Here is a 15697-nt window from a genome sequence, read left to right as displayed (position 1 = left end):
TTAAAGTTGGCAATTTGAAGTTAGGTAGGATTTCTATGATATCTAGAGATCTACTAGCTGGATCAAGGTAAAATTTGGCATGGTATTGAAGGACTTAAAGATCAAGTTCCATACCAATTTTGAGACAAAGTTAATGATTAAAGAAAGAGAAATTGCTACTGGGATTTTTGCTTCACTTTTTAAGTTGGCACCCGAGTGACATTAGTACAATTTTTGGAGGTTTTCTCACAATCTATATGTTGGAATGGGTTGAAAATTCTTAAGCGCATAGAAAACATACATTGATAATTGCATGTAAAATTTTACATCAAGTCAGATTAGATGTTATAGCTTATTAAAGTTCACTAATTAGGATTGGAGCTTATAAGAAAAATCTAAATTGCTTAAATACATAAGTAACAAAGTAATTGGGATTTATGTATGATTAAGGCTACTAAGAAGAGTGTTTTTTTAGCACTTTTGAATTGAAATTTGGATTATGTTCTTCTCTATTAGGATTTCTTGGATACTTGTGAAACACAACCTCACCTTCTACAACTAGGTGCCAGGTGCATTCCTAAACAAGACAAGACATAATATGACAACATTATATAATTGTACAAAGTCTTTGATTTTCTTTACATTTGAAGCCACCAAAAATCTCTAGATATAATTTTCAAAGTCTTATTGTATCAAAAATATCTAGCTGCTAAAAATATTGTGATGAGCTTGAAGAACATGTAATCATATTTTATCTTTTGGAATATATAATTGTCTTTAAAAATAGAATAGATTATTCTTGAATTTAAACTTTGAAGTATCATGAGACTTAAAAGAATTATTTTTAATGTCATGAACTAGAGTATCAAAGGACATACTCAATTGAACTTATTTGAAAAAGATTGAATCAACAATCTATGTTGATTTCATTGCTCTAAGATGAAAATGCTCCATTTTTGAAAGAATTGTTCTTTATTGATCAAAAATTACATTTCTTTGTATTGATATAAGATCAAAACCTCTAAAAAAGATATTTGACAAACCTTGTTGTTTTCTAAGTTGATAAGTGATCTTGAAATCAAGTCTTAATAAAGACATGCTCTATTGGATTTAGCAACAATTTAAAATATGTGATGACATGAAATACTTGAGATGATTGTGATTCATATAAATAGTGATTAGATTGGAAGCAACTTTTGGATATTGATATTATTCTTGAAATAAATCTAACATTGCAAGAAGCTCTTTATTGTGGATTTTGTAGTTGATCTCACATGTTGAAATTTTTTAGAATAGAAATCTATTAGATAGAACTTGTTATTTTCTCCTATTTATTACAATATCATATATATAGCAAAGTTTATTGCATCTATTTCCATAAAAAATATCTTAAAAAAATCAATGTACTACAAGATTGGTACAAAAATAAATATTATTTTCAAGGCTTCAAAAAATATTCCAACTTCTTTGCTCTACTTAAGTTTGTCTTTATAGGTCAAATATATAAGAAGAGCTGCTAATTAAAAAAAAAATTAATGAAGATTCAATAATAATTGGCAAATCTTAAAAAATATTCTACATCTCTGATTAATTTTGAAATCTTTTAATTCAAAATAATTTGAATTTTCTTAGGATCCATTATATGGCCATTTTTTAAAATGATATATCCTAGAAATTCAATTTAATTATGTAAAATATATAATTTTTTATCTTAGCATATAATCTTATATCTTTTTGTTTTTGTAACATACAACAAATATAAAGTTCATACTTTTTTATGTTTTTAGTAAATTAAAATATTTTCTTAACAATAGATATTAAAATCATCAAGAAATTCATAAAAGATAATCTTGTTAAATTCTTAATATTTAATCTATTTGAAGATTATACTTTTTTAGCCACAATAATCTTAAAATAACTAAAATAAAAGGAGATCCAATGGCATTAAATATTATTAAGCTATTATAATCTTTAGTTTCTATATCTAATAGAATTTTTTTATGAATAATATCTCCAAAGGAAAACAAACAACCATCTATGATTTTTACATGTATGGATTTTTTTTTTATTAAAGATATTTTTTGTTTTTTTAACAAAGGTTTTACTTATAAAACATACTTAAGCTCTTGAAACTAACAAGGCAAAGACTTTGTGATTTTTTTATCCTAAACAAATTTCTATTGCAAAATCCATATTGAAATTAATTAATAAAGGCTTTATCATTTCAAGTCATATTACAAGTAAGATTTTGGAATTCTGCAACATATTTAGTAGTTGAATGTGATCTTTGCCATAAAGATAGGAGTTTGGTCTCTACTATATTTTTTCCATCACTTTTTTCAAATGTCGCCATAAAGACTTCTAAAAATGAAGTTTCACTTCTTTTAGAAATCCTTGAAATTTTGATCTTATTTTGTCAAACTTTTGTAACATACTTATCTTTGCCTCCCTCATACTTGTAGAAACAAGGTATTTGGCATTCAATTATAAACTTAATCTATTTTTTTTTTAGTTGCACAACTTCTTGGCATAGAATCTGGACCTTATTATTGACTTCTTCAATAAGCATAGAAATATTACTTTTACGGTTCATGTTAAAAATACATATGATTTCAAACCTAAAAGTATTAACAAGCTTATAAAGATCTGCAATAGTTGCAAATCTATTCTTATTTTTGCCATGAGTAGCATTTATAATTTTTTTCTTTTATAAAAAACTCAAATAAACTTGCAAGTTAAATTAAAAGTTGATAATCTGCAACCTTTAATATCAAATTAAAATTTCTACATAAAAGAATAATATATTTTTTTAAGAAAAAAATCAATATTTAAAAAATTAAAAATTAGTTTAAAAGAGAATAATCTGCAACTTTCAAAATACAATAGTAGAAGTAAAATAATCCATTCACTTCTTAAAAAAACAACAAGAAGAAGTTAGCACTCTTGTATCACTCAATCAAACTACAAAATCATTTAAAGATGGTATAATATTAAATTAAAATGGCTATTGCAAAAGACAAGAAGAAAAAAAATTCTTGAAACAAGACTAAAGATTAGAATTAATCAAAGTGATAGATATTGACAAAACTCAAAATTCCTCATTGATTCTAAATTTTAATTATTTGAGACCATAATCCACAAAAACTCTTGTATTCTTCAATCTAATTACTTCATTGATCTTAAATTTTTCACATACATTTATAACAAGCACAATAACAAATTTCAAAATTTTCACTTATAAATATACTGTGAAATTCATAAAATCCTAAAATTTATAAACTTATTTTTATTTTTTAAATTCTAAACCATCAAATATATCACTAACTTTGAAAATCCCTCAAAACTTCAATATTAATTCAAATTACATGAAATTAAATTTTAAAAATTTCTTTATTAATTTTTTCTTTAGTCTTATTCTTTGATTGAAAAAAAGAAACCATAGAAACACCATAGGTATTCATTTTTGTGCCTCAAGGTCTAATTTCAATTGTTGTTGGCAACTAATTCTCTTTGAGTATTAATTTTTATTTTCTTAAAGTAATTTTTGCTAAAATCAATTCATAATTTTTTTTATATATTCTTATATCTTTTATTTTTCTAACCTACCTTACTTTTCTAACTTATGGCAATACAAAGTAAGTAGAATCTATTTTTATAAAAAATATTTTTAATACTACAAGATTTATTACCTGCCTATCTTTTATCTATATTTTTCTATTATATATTTTTAATAAGGCTCTTCTATAATAAAACACTTTTTTTCATCTTTCACCTAATAACTATCTTACTACATAATAATACATTGTCAAGTTTATATTATATGTTGATACAATCAATGCCTCAAACCAAGAGCCATTTGTTGTCAACAATTATCGTAGGTCATTTTCCTTAGGATATGGATTTTAGTGAGACAAACTAGTCCAAACAATCTATTACATGATTTTTCGTGCCTCCATCCATGTACTAAGCATCAAAGTTATCAATGGATTTGTCAACATCTACCATAAATGTCATGCTATGATTCTCATCAAATTCTTTAGTAATGGCAGTATTCACCTCATACTTCTTTATGCCATTATTTTTTATTTTCTTAAATGATCTATTTTTTTTTGTCATCAAGGAATTTACACTCTTAATTTCCTTTCTTTCTACATTTTTGGAACTTAGTTTTCTTCTTGAGCTCTATAATCCTAGTAAATTACCTCTTTTTTTCTTTAATAGAAAGAGGTCTTTGATTTAGATTTGAAACTTAGCCTTGGTCTTAATTGGTGAAGAAAGATTTTTTTCATCTTTGTTCATGCCTTCTAAAATCTTATTTTGGCTTTCTTCTTTTAATAAATATAGTATGAAAGCTTCTATTGTTTGCTTATTTGTTTTGGAATACTATTTCTATGTTGAGAGAAGGTAGTTGAAGTTGTATAGTAAAGTACTTAAGATCTTATAGATTATGGCTAGATCCAAAATGGACTCTCCTAAAGCATTGAGTTGGTATAAAAATTTCTTGATAGAGCTCATGTGATCAATCATCTCAATATCCAACTTCATTTGCATGTCAAAAAATAATTGTTATAATAATTAGATGTTCTCTATTGCATTCTGTTCAAGAACTATGCACAATTTTTGCCACATATGGTTAGAAGTATGGCAATCTATTAACCAACGCATAAATTTTTTTTAATCAATGGCAAAAATTTAAAAATATTGAGAAGTTGTATTCTTATTGGCCCATTTCTCTTTATATGTGAAGGATTCTCTTAAGGTCTTTGTATTCATTATTTCCAATAACTTCTTTGTGCAAAATAGGATGTTCATTTGAAATTTCTAAATTGAAAAGTTGTTCCTTGTGAATTTGTGGATGTGCATAACATTGATGCTAATTATTTTTTAATTTAGGAAAGGATTGGAAAACAAGCAATAAGAGGATAGTGGCAGTTTGGTTGGAAGTAGATCCACATGAGATTACTTCTTGGCCTAGACCAAGTTCTGTCTTGCAAATTTCTTTTATTCTATTCAGAAGAGGAGAGAAAAAAAAAGAGGGGAGGAAGAAAGAACAATGAGATGGTCACTTAAAGAAGAAGATGCAAAGAAGTTTTGAACTTTATTTATCTCTTGTAGAAAAAATTTATTACTTAATTTAGAAAAGAGTAAAGAAAAATCTATTATTTAGAAAATAAAAGAGAACAAAAAAACGTAGGCCCATAACATATTGAGAACAAGGTCAAAAGATATTCAAAATACATTCAATCCACACATACAACCTTGTAAATGTTTTGCTACTTTTATTAAATAGAAGATCTAATTAATACACTTGTCTTTTTGTGAATGTGTATGGGGCCTTAAATATTGTGCACATTAAAAAATTAGTAATATTCAATAAAATCATCATTTTCTTTAAACTAAATTTAGTTACATGCTAGAAGTGTATAGATGTATTTGAGGCATGTGAGTGCATTCTAGGTTACTTGATCTAGAAGGTTGTTTAATATTTGTCAAAGAAGAGTTGTTCAAGTAATAATCTACTCTTATTTATTCTAATAAGTGTTTTATTTAGCAAATAAATTATAGTATTGGTTGTCTTAAGCCATAGGAAAATTTGAACATGACTCGATAATAGCATCATTCTTATCATTTCTAAAGTAGTTCTATTTTATCTTTCTACTACTCTATTTTGATCTAAAATATGATCTTGAGTAATTGATATAATATTTTATAAAATCTATAATATTCTAAAAAAATAGTAGAAATAAATTCTCCGCCTCTATTTGTTTGCAAAACTATTAAAAATGATCATGTTTATTTTGAATTTTCTATCATTATTTTGAATTTATAAAAAAATTCAAAAATTTGACTTTTTTGTTTCAAAAAATAAATCCACATATTTCTACTATAGTAATCAATAAATAAAATAAAATATTTATTCTTTGTAATTGAAGGAACCAAGAAGGATCTATAGATGTCTACATAGATAAGGCCTAGCAGCTGATTTGAGTGAATGATTGATTTCTGTGGTATTGGTTTTCTAATCTACTTCTTTTTAAGACCATTCTTATAAAGTATAAGATTTGTTATATAGCTAGATATGCCATAGAGATTACCTTTTGATGTTATTTAGTATAGAATTGTGAAGTCTATGTACATAAGTTGATAATACCAATAATAAGTGAGGTAATTTGAGTTACTCAAAATTTAAAATTTAGAAATGCCTATCTTATTGCACAATACTAAAGTTGAAAAATTAATGTTCCTATTATTGAATAAGTTATTTTTTCATCCCATAACTAATTGGTTGCTATTATAAATTAACTTGTTTAGGTAAAATATGTTATTCTAAAATCCTACAATGATGAGTTTTGGAGGTTGTGTTTTCATAAGAATTCCATAGTTCTCTCTTCCAAAAATCAAAATATTATTATTATGTCTAATAAATTGCCCCATTGACATAAGATTGTGCTTCAATTCCAGAATATAATAAACATTGTGTGATATATTGATATCTAAGTTACTTTGTAAGATAACTTCATCCTATTATTTGACAAAGTGAGTGTGTCTATTGGCTATAGTAATAGTGACCTATTGCAAAAGCTTTTCAAAAGAAGAAAACAAATCAAGATCCTCAAAAAAAATATTTTGAGGCCCGACTATTGATGACCTAATCATTTTTTAAAAATACTAGAATTGGATTGTAATACTTAGTAAAATAATTTTTGAGAAGATTTGCATGAAATCTAAATCAATTTCTTTCTTTAACAAGAATTGGTGCCGGTACCAAGCAATCTCAAGTAAGGTGTCTGACCTTGTAATATTGCTAATACTTAAGTTTGTTGATTCTTCTTTGGTGATTGTGTTAATCTAGTTATTGAGGATTGAAAACTAAACCTTATTGATAGCAACGTTGGATTGAATTCTTAATTCAAAAAACAAGAGTATCTTTGTAGAAATAGAATTAAAGTTTCATTTTAGTTTCTTTCATCTATAATCAACTAGCTAACTTTGTAAGAATAGGTGGTGTATACTCATTTCAAAGAATTTGTACCAATGTCTTAAATCCTCATGGTAGAATCTTTAGAATTTTATGAATAATAATAAATATTTAAGAGAGATTATTTGTCTTTTTAACACCATTGATAATCTTGTATATGATTTGCATAAAAGATGCCACTGTCATACTGTTGGCCATTGCAAGGTTCTCCCACTAATTTAATATAGTCATCACATTTGTAATGGTATGTATAGAATATAAATTGGATAGTATCTCCCAAGCCTTTATCAGATCATAGATCCTAAATACAAATGGCTTAACCATGTCAATGAGTGAAAGCTATAATTAGTTCATAGCCTTAATCTTCTTTCAATAAATTTTTTCTCTGTTAAGTGAATCAGATTGAAAAGTCATTAAAGAGTTCACTTGATCTTTGTTATTTGAAACTTGGCTAAACTCTATGGTTTTAGAAGAGATAATTTATAACAATTATGTGAATAATACTTATATATCTTTGGAATTAAAATAATAATATTTATATAAATAAAGGATAAAAATATATAAGATATGAATGTCATCATCTATCTAAGCATAAAAAAAGAACAAATCTAAAGTAATTTGATGAGATTCTTGTATTCACTAAGATTCTAATTTCTTTTGAAGTATTTGAATGCTTTGAATGGCAGGTGTAATATTAGTAGGCCTTTGTTCCAAATATTGTTTGAAGGTCACTAATGCACTTTCAATATCCTTAAATCTTACTCTATCTACAACCACATCATTAATTTGCATATTATTAGCTTCTTCAATGGGTTGACTGTGAATTATATCATCTCTTTCATCAAGCATACATATGATTTCTTCCTCAATTTGACTATAGAGATTGTTTAGATCAAATTCCAGTTCATAATTGATGAACTTGTGTCCATTTGTTGTGGGTCTAGTTTCACTCTCTTTAAATACCAATGCTAATTGTTCCAATAAATTAATAACTTCTTTCAATTCTTTCTTCTAATGTGGCTAATAATGTTTGCATGATATGGAATGGATAATGTGTGAAGATACTATGAGCTATATACAATACTATAAATGCCAACTACAACATGATGATCTGTACATGATAGTCCTAATTCAATTTTATCCAACTTATAAAATTTCATAGCCTTACTTTTTATCCAAATTATAAAATTTCACAACCTTACTTTCATCTAAATTAATACTCATCAATTCATTGAATTCATTGAAGAGGGGAGCATAATTTTTATAAAATCTCTTAACAATTAACACTTACCTGTGTATTTTTTGGATTTTTTTTTTTTTTTTTGGAGAGGGGAATTTTGGAGAGCACATGCAATTTTAACACTTATCGGGATAACACATATCGAGGGTGGACTGTAAAGGGCGTCTTACTCTATTCAAGGTTAACTTCGAGACATGATTTGATGTAAACTTGCACATTAACGATTCAACAGATCGAGTACATGTGAATTGTTCAACTAGCAAATATAGGACATCACACTGTCTTTCACTAGAAACCATTCAAATTCAACTTTCCAACAGAAACAGCGCAAGTTTAGGAACACTTCGTAACCCACAGTTGAGAAACTCGTTACGATCCTGGAATCATGGCATGGAAGAGTGAATAACTGGTTTATGAACTACGTAATTTTTGAGAGGGATATGCTGATGATGATGAGGTTGGATCAAATTGTCTGTTTCTTATTAAATTGAAAGGTTTGATATAGCTCTGATAACGGATGAAAATGTGCGACACACGCCTTGCTCTTGTAGATGCATCAGTTGCTCATGCTATAAATCAGCCCTACCGAAAGTTGAGGATTGCGGGAAACATTTCACAGCTGATATTTCGTAATCGACAACTGATGTTTCTAAACCCCCCACTGTTGTCTGTTACTACCACACGTCGGTCATCGAAGGAGACCCATCTGTCACGGCTTCTCAGGATTGATAATGGATTCCGAGTACCAGGGAGAAGTCAGAGGTAACATTCTACATTCATTCTGGTACTCATATGCGGCGCTTCGGGAGCTGAGACTCCCCGCAATCTGCACGGCTGTTTTGCTTGGATATTACAGGCATGTGGTTCCGTCATACATGCCCCTTCTAACGCCGGTTTTCCATGGCGATCAGTATCCTAGTATCCTCTGCTTCAAGTCAGATATATTTAGATAATAGGTCTAGCCGAGTCACTTACATGATTGTATGCACCTAATTACTTTGCAATCTACGCTAGATGATTCCTTCAGTTTCCGGCACCTCCTGCGTCGGAGTCCCAGAGCACATTGTCGGCCGGAGCATTAGCTGACTAGCTGATCTAAAAAAGAACGCCTGTCCCTATAATTTCCGGCATAAGAGAATGAAGACACGATCTGTGAAGAGTATTCCCACGGCGTGGAGTAATTGCAACATGGCTAGCATTGTGTGATGTGCTTGCCCCACCTGGTGATTCGCATACGTAGCATTGATTGTTCTCTTGAGAATCGTCATAAAGTTTTGTGGTGTCAATGTTTTTCAGGGGTCATTTGGTATAGTGACCCTCCAGGTCCAAATCCCATGCGGTAGTTCTACCTCTATCATAACTTGTGGTAGTCAATTCGCAACAGGATAGTCGATCTCGCGAAACCCACTGTTCTCGATGGATCTGAATAGCCACAAGAAATCGTTTCAGAGGCAGCAAACTTCACCACGGGTCAAACTTGAGATTCTCAGGGTGAGGCTAAGGACACGGTTGTCACCCGCGAATCTGTTGCGTCTCTTCCTTGACACTTGCTTGCAGGGATGCGTGACCGTAGGCAACAATTCTAAAGGCAGCGCAGCCACCTTCAGAATCATCTGCGACGATAGGAACATAAACCTCCACTCTGCGTCCGGGCGCGTCCACGAGATTACCTCTGAGAAGTTTCTTGAAGTTTCGGGCAAATTCAACCCAGTTTATGGGCAAGGAGGATCGGTGCAGCCTGTGCTCAAACATCAACAAGCAGCTGTTATTACTGGCCACGGTGGTAAGACTCAACTCCAGTTCTCGTGTATCATCTTGCAGGTGCAAACTGGCCATGACCATACTCCAATGAGTGAATTTCGGTGGTAAACACACGTGATCTGTCTTGACAATCTCTGGTTTCCTATCTGCTCAATTTCAAGCGGCGTTGAACGCCTTGAGATGTTCATGGATGTGCTGCAGGATTGACGACAGTGGATTTCCAGGTCCACCACCACGCTCTTCACACCTGCTCTGCAAGCTCAAATGCAATTGCTGATAGGAAGCAATGCGCCAACACCAATGTGCTTCCCATTCCGCTGGAGATGCTGTTGCAGACTTCTCCGCTTCACCCCACGGAATTCCTCCAATCCTCCTCAAGGAGAGGGGCATCCTTAGAGTCTCCCCTTGGCGAGAAGGCCCACCGGCCACGCTCTAGACTATCCTTGGGCTCTGCGTCTCACACAACCATGGCCACTAAACCATTGAGCCCCGTCACCGACATGAGTACATTTCGAGAGCAATCAAATCGACGTCGAAAGTCCTGCGATACCACACGACTCTCCTCGAAGCGCCGAGGAGGGTCCGGGAGCCGACCTGCAACTCTTGAGGGCGATGTTCCAAGGCCAAGGTCGGGGAAAGCTGTACATAGGCCGAGTCCATAACAGTCGCCACATCTGCCTTCAGAAGCACAACTAAAATAAGCGCAACTGTACAATAACGTCTCTTCCACGATTTGCAGCTGGGTTCGTAATGATGCAGTTCCAGAGGCAGCAGCTTAACCATTCTGTGAATACTGTCTTCACTCTCAGCAAGACTGCAATCGATATCTTCTCCTTTCCGAACTGGAGACTGGATCAGTTTCTCGCGCTTCAGTTTGTAGCATGCACATCGCCCTAATCTTAGAAGAGCTCTAAAATCTTCTGCAACTGAGGCGGCTTCATAGTCTGTCCAGCGCATGCCGCAATCCTGTGTAAAAGTCCATGTGACCAGCTGTAAACATCTGGTTTCGTTGCAACCCAGTTGTGGGCACTGGGTATACTATTTGCTAAATCTCACAAAACGAAGTGAGAATAATGCCAATTATGCCTTGGTTGCTATGTAGCATTGCATAACTGAAACTCAATGAGATGCGAAGTTGTCGAGGACCAGTGATCAGGAATTGAAACCAAATTGAAACCACCGCAAAGTGTCTGAAAATAATCGCCAGAGCTCCTTTTGTGATTGGATAAGTGAAACAAACCAGACAGGACTATGATATTTTGATTTAAAAAATGGTCTCTAAATTAGTGTTGATTTGCTTTTTAACATTGTTATACTTCTATGCACGACATTCAACAATAGCATTAGAGGTCAAAGGTGGCCGTGGACAAGGTTCTTAGAGAGTGGTTGAAGTACGACTCTTATCAATGTCACTTTTAATTTTTTTTAATATATATATATATATATATATACATACATACATGCAGTTGTTATTTCTTGACTTTACAAGTATCAAAATGAGTTGAATCCACAAGTGCCACATAAATCAAAAACTAGAAAATGTTACATATGAAAATGCAACAAAAAAGAAAAAGATGTCAAGCTTTAATAACCTTTTACAATTCACCAACTAACTTTGAATCCAAGTAAAACTTGGATTTGGATCCAATTTAGTAGTACCTATAGTTCATTTGATTTGATTGTCTTTTACAATTGCAATTGGATCACTTTTCTGAAATAGAATAAATATGAATTGATGTTGAATAATATTAGGCTTTTAACCAGTAAGATGTTTAAAGATATAGAAATTATTGAAAGAATCAAAACGAAATATTTATTAATTTTTTTGGCATAAATTTTGAAAAAAATAATTATATTGTGTATGTGTGTGTGTGTGTGTGTGTGTAAAATTATAGGAAAATGATAAAGCAATCCAAATTTTTACTAAATCAACTTATATGTTTAAACCATCATTGTACCATTTAACCCCATCCCTATCCTCAGCCATTCCCTTGTTTCCAACCATTGCCCCCATTCTTGATGATTCTAGTCTCCTGCTCCCATCCTTAGCAACGGTTGGAAATGGAGAATAGTTGAGAATAGGAATGGAAGCTACAAAGGTGCAATGATGTTAAGATAGAGTGGATTTCTTTAATAAAAATTTGGGTTACTTTATCATTTCCCTAATTATATATAATTATAAACATTCTAATATTTTAAAATAGATTTTTTAAAATCATATTGAATGTATTGTAGATATAATCTATTTAGAAGTATGATTTGTATTGATGTTATTCTTTGTATTTTTAAACATGATTTCAAGACCACCAATAAGTATGGATGTTTCTTATTAGAATTATTAGACAAAAAGCATTTGATTCAGAATTTTAAGTAAACCTTTCTATATGTTGCTCTACATTTATAAATTGTTAAAGTAATAATAGATGGTTGTAAGAGAAAATAAATAATTAAAATATATATATATATATATATATACATATACATATGTAACTTTTATAAGTTGGAAAACAACATGTTAAAATATTTAACTTAATTAATGATCAAAAAGATTATATGTTATTAGAGATATATGCTATTAAAATCAAGTAGTAAATGTAAGGAGAAAAAATGACACATCAAGTGGTTTGCTATCATTAAAAAGATCTCTTCATTTATAAGTCTAAAATAATATAGCTTGTTATAAATTATTTTAAAACCAATATCTTACATGTGCTTATTGACTCCCAATTTTTATCTTGAATATTCATAGTATAAAAATTTGTTCATACAATAATAATTATTATTATCCAACCAATATCAACAACAAAAAATTACTAAATACAACAAAATAAAATATTAATAAATATTTGAACACACGTTACTGAAGCAGGTACTGCGTTTTGCAGCATTCAATCACTGGGAACCTGCTGATATAATAAATCCTCTTCAGGATCAGTTGGTATCAGAAGCTTTACATACGCCATTTGTGTGTAGGCATTGAAGGCATTTCTGGGGACGTCTTCAAGGCCAAGCTCTTGAAAGAGGGCCTGGTCCCCACTGAGGAGTATGGGAGACACAGTCCTTGCTGGGTCATAGCGAGTCTGATCTGTGAGGAGCGGGCTAGCTGCAGGAGGCACCTCCCAATAAGCATCAAGGATTTCTTCAACATACCTGCCATTCTCGAAGTGTTGAGAGTGAGGAATCTTGCGATGCTTGTGACCGAAATTATCCCGAGCATAGCCTTGCACGCCCCACCAGTCGCCGTCATCCCCACAGAGCTCACTGATGTTGATGGCCTTCTCCCAGCGCCCTTGCCTTCGCATCCGGACTAGCGCTTCGTGCTCTCCGTCGGAGCAATCGTGGCCTCCACCTTGAGCAGAGCATTCGCGTGTCATGAAAGGTCGAGGCGAGTTTTTTATTTATTTTTATTTCTTATCATGACTTTGGTCCATGAGACCCTGAGATATGAACAGGAAATTATACAATATACACATCAGCAGAGGAAGCTTAGTGGTAGTTCAGGATTCAGGGTGGAAAAGTCACCTGGAACATGATACTGGTCGCAGATTTGGCGCATTGAGTAGTGATCTCCTGTGCCTGTGTCGTAATTGTCCTCAAACACCAGGTGCTGGAAGCCAAATTTGCGAACCGCCTCAATTCTGTACTCCAAACCAGCTGATCAAGCCTTCGTTTGAGACAACTGAACGTGAATGTTAAGCGTGGCTCATTTCTCTCATTGCAGTGTTCGAAAAGATGGCACTAAAACGGGTCTCTAGGAATGAATACAATCACCACACTATTCTCTTTTAAACAGCGTCCAATAAGACCTTTGAGCCAAATCAGTCTCCCAAATCACATTGTTTGGACTCACCGTCTAAGCTGGTTTTGGTGATCGTCGAAGAAAATTAGCACGGCAGAAGCGTCTGTAACGTTGTGCTCAGTTAACACTGAAGACCAATGGATATCTTCAAAATCGGTGAACTTCCTACCTGTGAAGTATTGGCAGTTAGGGTCGACGTATGCGGAACCTTTTCTAGCATAATGCCCTGGATGTTTAGGGCTTATTGCAACTATGGGCACATTTGGTAAGGCTTGCCGAAGTACCCACGTCGAATGCCCCTTGAACACACCGCTCTCGATCGCTAGCACAGGCTGCAATTTTCGAGCAATGAACCACAATCCAAAAGAGTGGTCGAAGCCCATTCCATTAGAGTTGTTGACAATAGGTCGTGTTTTATAAATCTCTACAAACACGAATAATTCTTGGAGAAGTTCGGCTCTGGTCCAGTTCACCATGTTCTTTGTCCTTGTCCTGGTTTCCAGTTATTACAATCACACAAATGTCAGAGATTAGTTATGCAATGGTAGACTTACATTTCGGGCGAGCTCAAGACAGGATATCTGCAACAAAGTGAAGTTTCAAAGCAAAGTGAAGTTCCAAAGCGACCAATGGTTACCTGCACCAAGGGACTCCAAGAATACCGAAGGCGAATTCATCCTCATCTCCAACTTGCTTCACCGAGTTGAATGTTGCACTGTTGTATGCATAGCTTGCGACGCTCATAAACTCCGTCCATTTGAAGGTGAGGAGGCTTAGGAGCACCACAACCATTACTGACGTGCTCACTTTTGCACTGATACAGAAACACAGGAGCACCTAATTCAGCAGTGTTCGTTGCCATTGGAACTAAGTCGAAGAACGCACCTTCTCGAACCTCAAACTTTTTTCCCTCGTGAGGTCTTCTTTGTATTTTTCAAATATGTTGGGGTTAGTATAGATTCTCTGCTTTTGGGGAGACAAACTAAATATTGTGCAATGGCGACGTCAGATTCACCACGAAAGCCTCACGATATGGCAATCGATACCAAGGACATCCGGTGGGGAACTCATATTCAGAGTTACAACAAGCAGAGGGTTGGAATCTTTACCTTGGAAACCGGCTCGCCAACCGATGACGGCAGCTCTGGGAATACGAGGCTTCTTTTCCTCTCTCCATACATTACAATTGGCAACAAAACTTGCGCAACAGCCGCACAATCGAACTGGAAACCAGCACACAAATGTTTCCTGTCCAATTCTTGACACTGAGGGTTTCGATTCGTCTCTTGGTCATGTGCAGATTCAGCTCCTCTTAAATCAAACCCAGAGCATTCTGCACAATAGAACTACCTCCTGTGAGATTTCACGACTAATTTCTGAAGCTGGTGAGGATATGTCGAAATTTTGTGTTGGCAAGAAAAACATTTCTATGATTTCACCGGAACTTTCAAGAGCCCACGAACAAAAACTCCCATGTGAGCAGCTCTAGAAACTGATCTCACCCAAAGCTATAAATCAGCTTGCCATAGCAAGCTCTTGAAGCAATATGATTGAGCTCATGTTTGGAGCGACAACCGCCCATGCCCACATCTATTCTACACGAAGAGAATCACGAATCATGAAAAGAAACATGAAGAATCACACAACTGCCGAAACAAAAGGAAAATGACTCCAATCATCTGACAAAGAACCTCAGCCATAACTTCGAACACCATAGCTAGCTCTACCATGTGAGCTTCTCTCCTGACTGCTTCAACTGCTTGCTCAGCAACACAATCTTGACATGATCTTCTCTATTATGTGGGTAAACCAACGACAAAATGAGCTTTTGCTACTCCACATCAACGCCTTGCTGAGAGGCCAGAGGTTGAGTGATGGCCATCTGATATCTGCAGTTAGTCAAATGAAAACCCAACTGTGCTTGCATTCTACATGTGGC

The 15697-nt window shown here is 33.3% G+C and overlaps 1 protein-coding gene across 2 annotated transcripts; it reads right to left on the bottom strand.

Moving 5' to 3' along the window:
• Window positions 1–12769: 12769 nt before the first annotated feature.
• Window positions 12770–15009, bottom strand: LOC112294235 (uncharacterized). 2 transcript variants are annotated; one of them, XM_024544505.3, is made up of 5 exons: window positions 14868–15009; window positions 14396–14572; window positions 13810–14250; window positions 13482–13597; window positions 12770–13308 (listed from the first exon to the last, which is right to left on the bottom strand). In XM_024544505.3, exons 1-5 carry the CDS (start codon window positions 14933–14935, stop codon window positions 12848–12850), a joined length of 1263 nt encoding a protein of 420 aa, XP_024400273.1. In that variant the 5' UTR covers window positions 14936–15009; the 3' UTR covers window positions 12770–12847. The 2 variants fall into 2 exon arrangements, with proteins under 2 accessions (XP_024400273.1, XP_090099987.1); XM_090243861.1 differs by having other exon boundaries at window positions 14047–14250.
• Window positions 15010–15697: the final 688 nt, after the last annotated feature.

Source organism: Physcomitrium patens, chromosome 17 (assembly GCF_059467195.1).
Source record: "Physcomitrium patens ecotype Gransden chromosome 17, ASM5946719v1, whole genome shotgun sequence".
Taxonomy (NCBI): domain Eukaryota; kingdom Viridiplantae; phylum Streptophyta; class Bryopsida; order Funariales; family Funariaceae; genus Physcomitrium; species Physcomitrium patens.
This window is presented reverse-complemented; position numbering and strand designations above follow the sequence as displayed.

What these genes read in the sequence shown, in the direction of transcription:
- LOC112294235 (XM_024544505.3), bottom strand. Translation starts at nt 14,935, where the DNA reads ATGGAGAGAGGAAAAGAAGCCTCGTATTCCCAGAGCTGCCGTCATCGG. An exon ending in CTTGGAGTCCCTTGGTGCAG is followed by an intron (nt 14,251 to 14,395) that starts GTAACCATTGGT and finishes ACTGGAAACCAG; the next exon opens with GACAAGGACAAAGAACATGG. An exon ending in CGACCAGTATCATGTTCCAG is followed by an intron (nt 13,309 to 13,481) that starts GTGACTTTTCCA and finishes GCTCTGCTCAAG; the next exon opens with GTGGAGGCCACGATTGCTCC.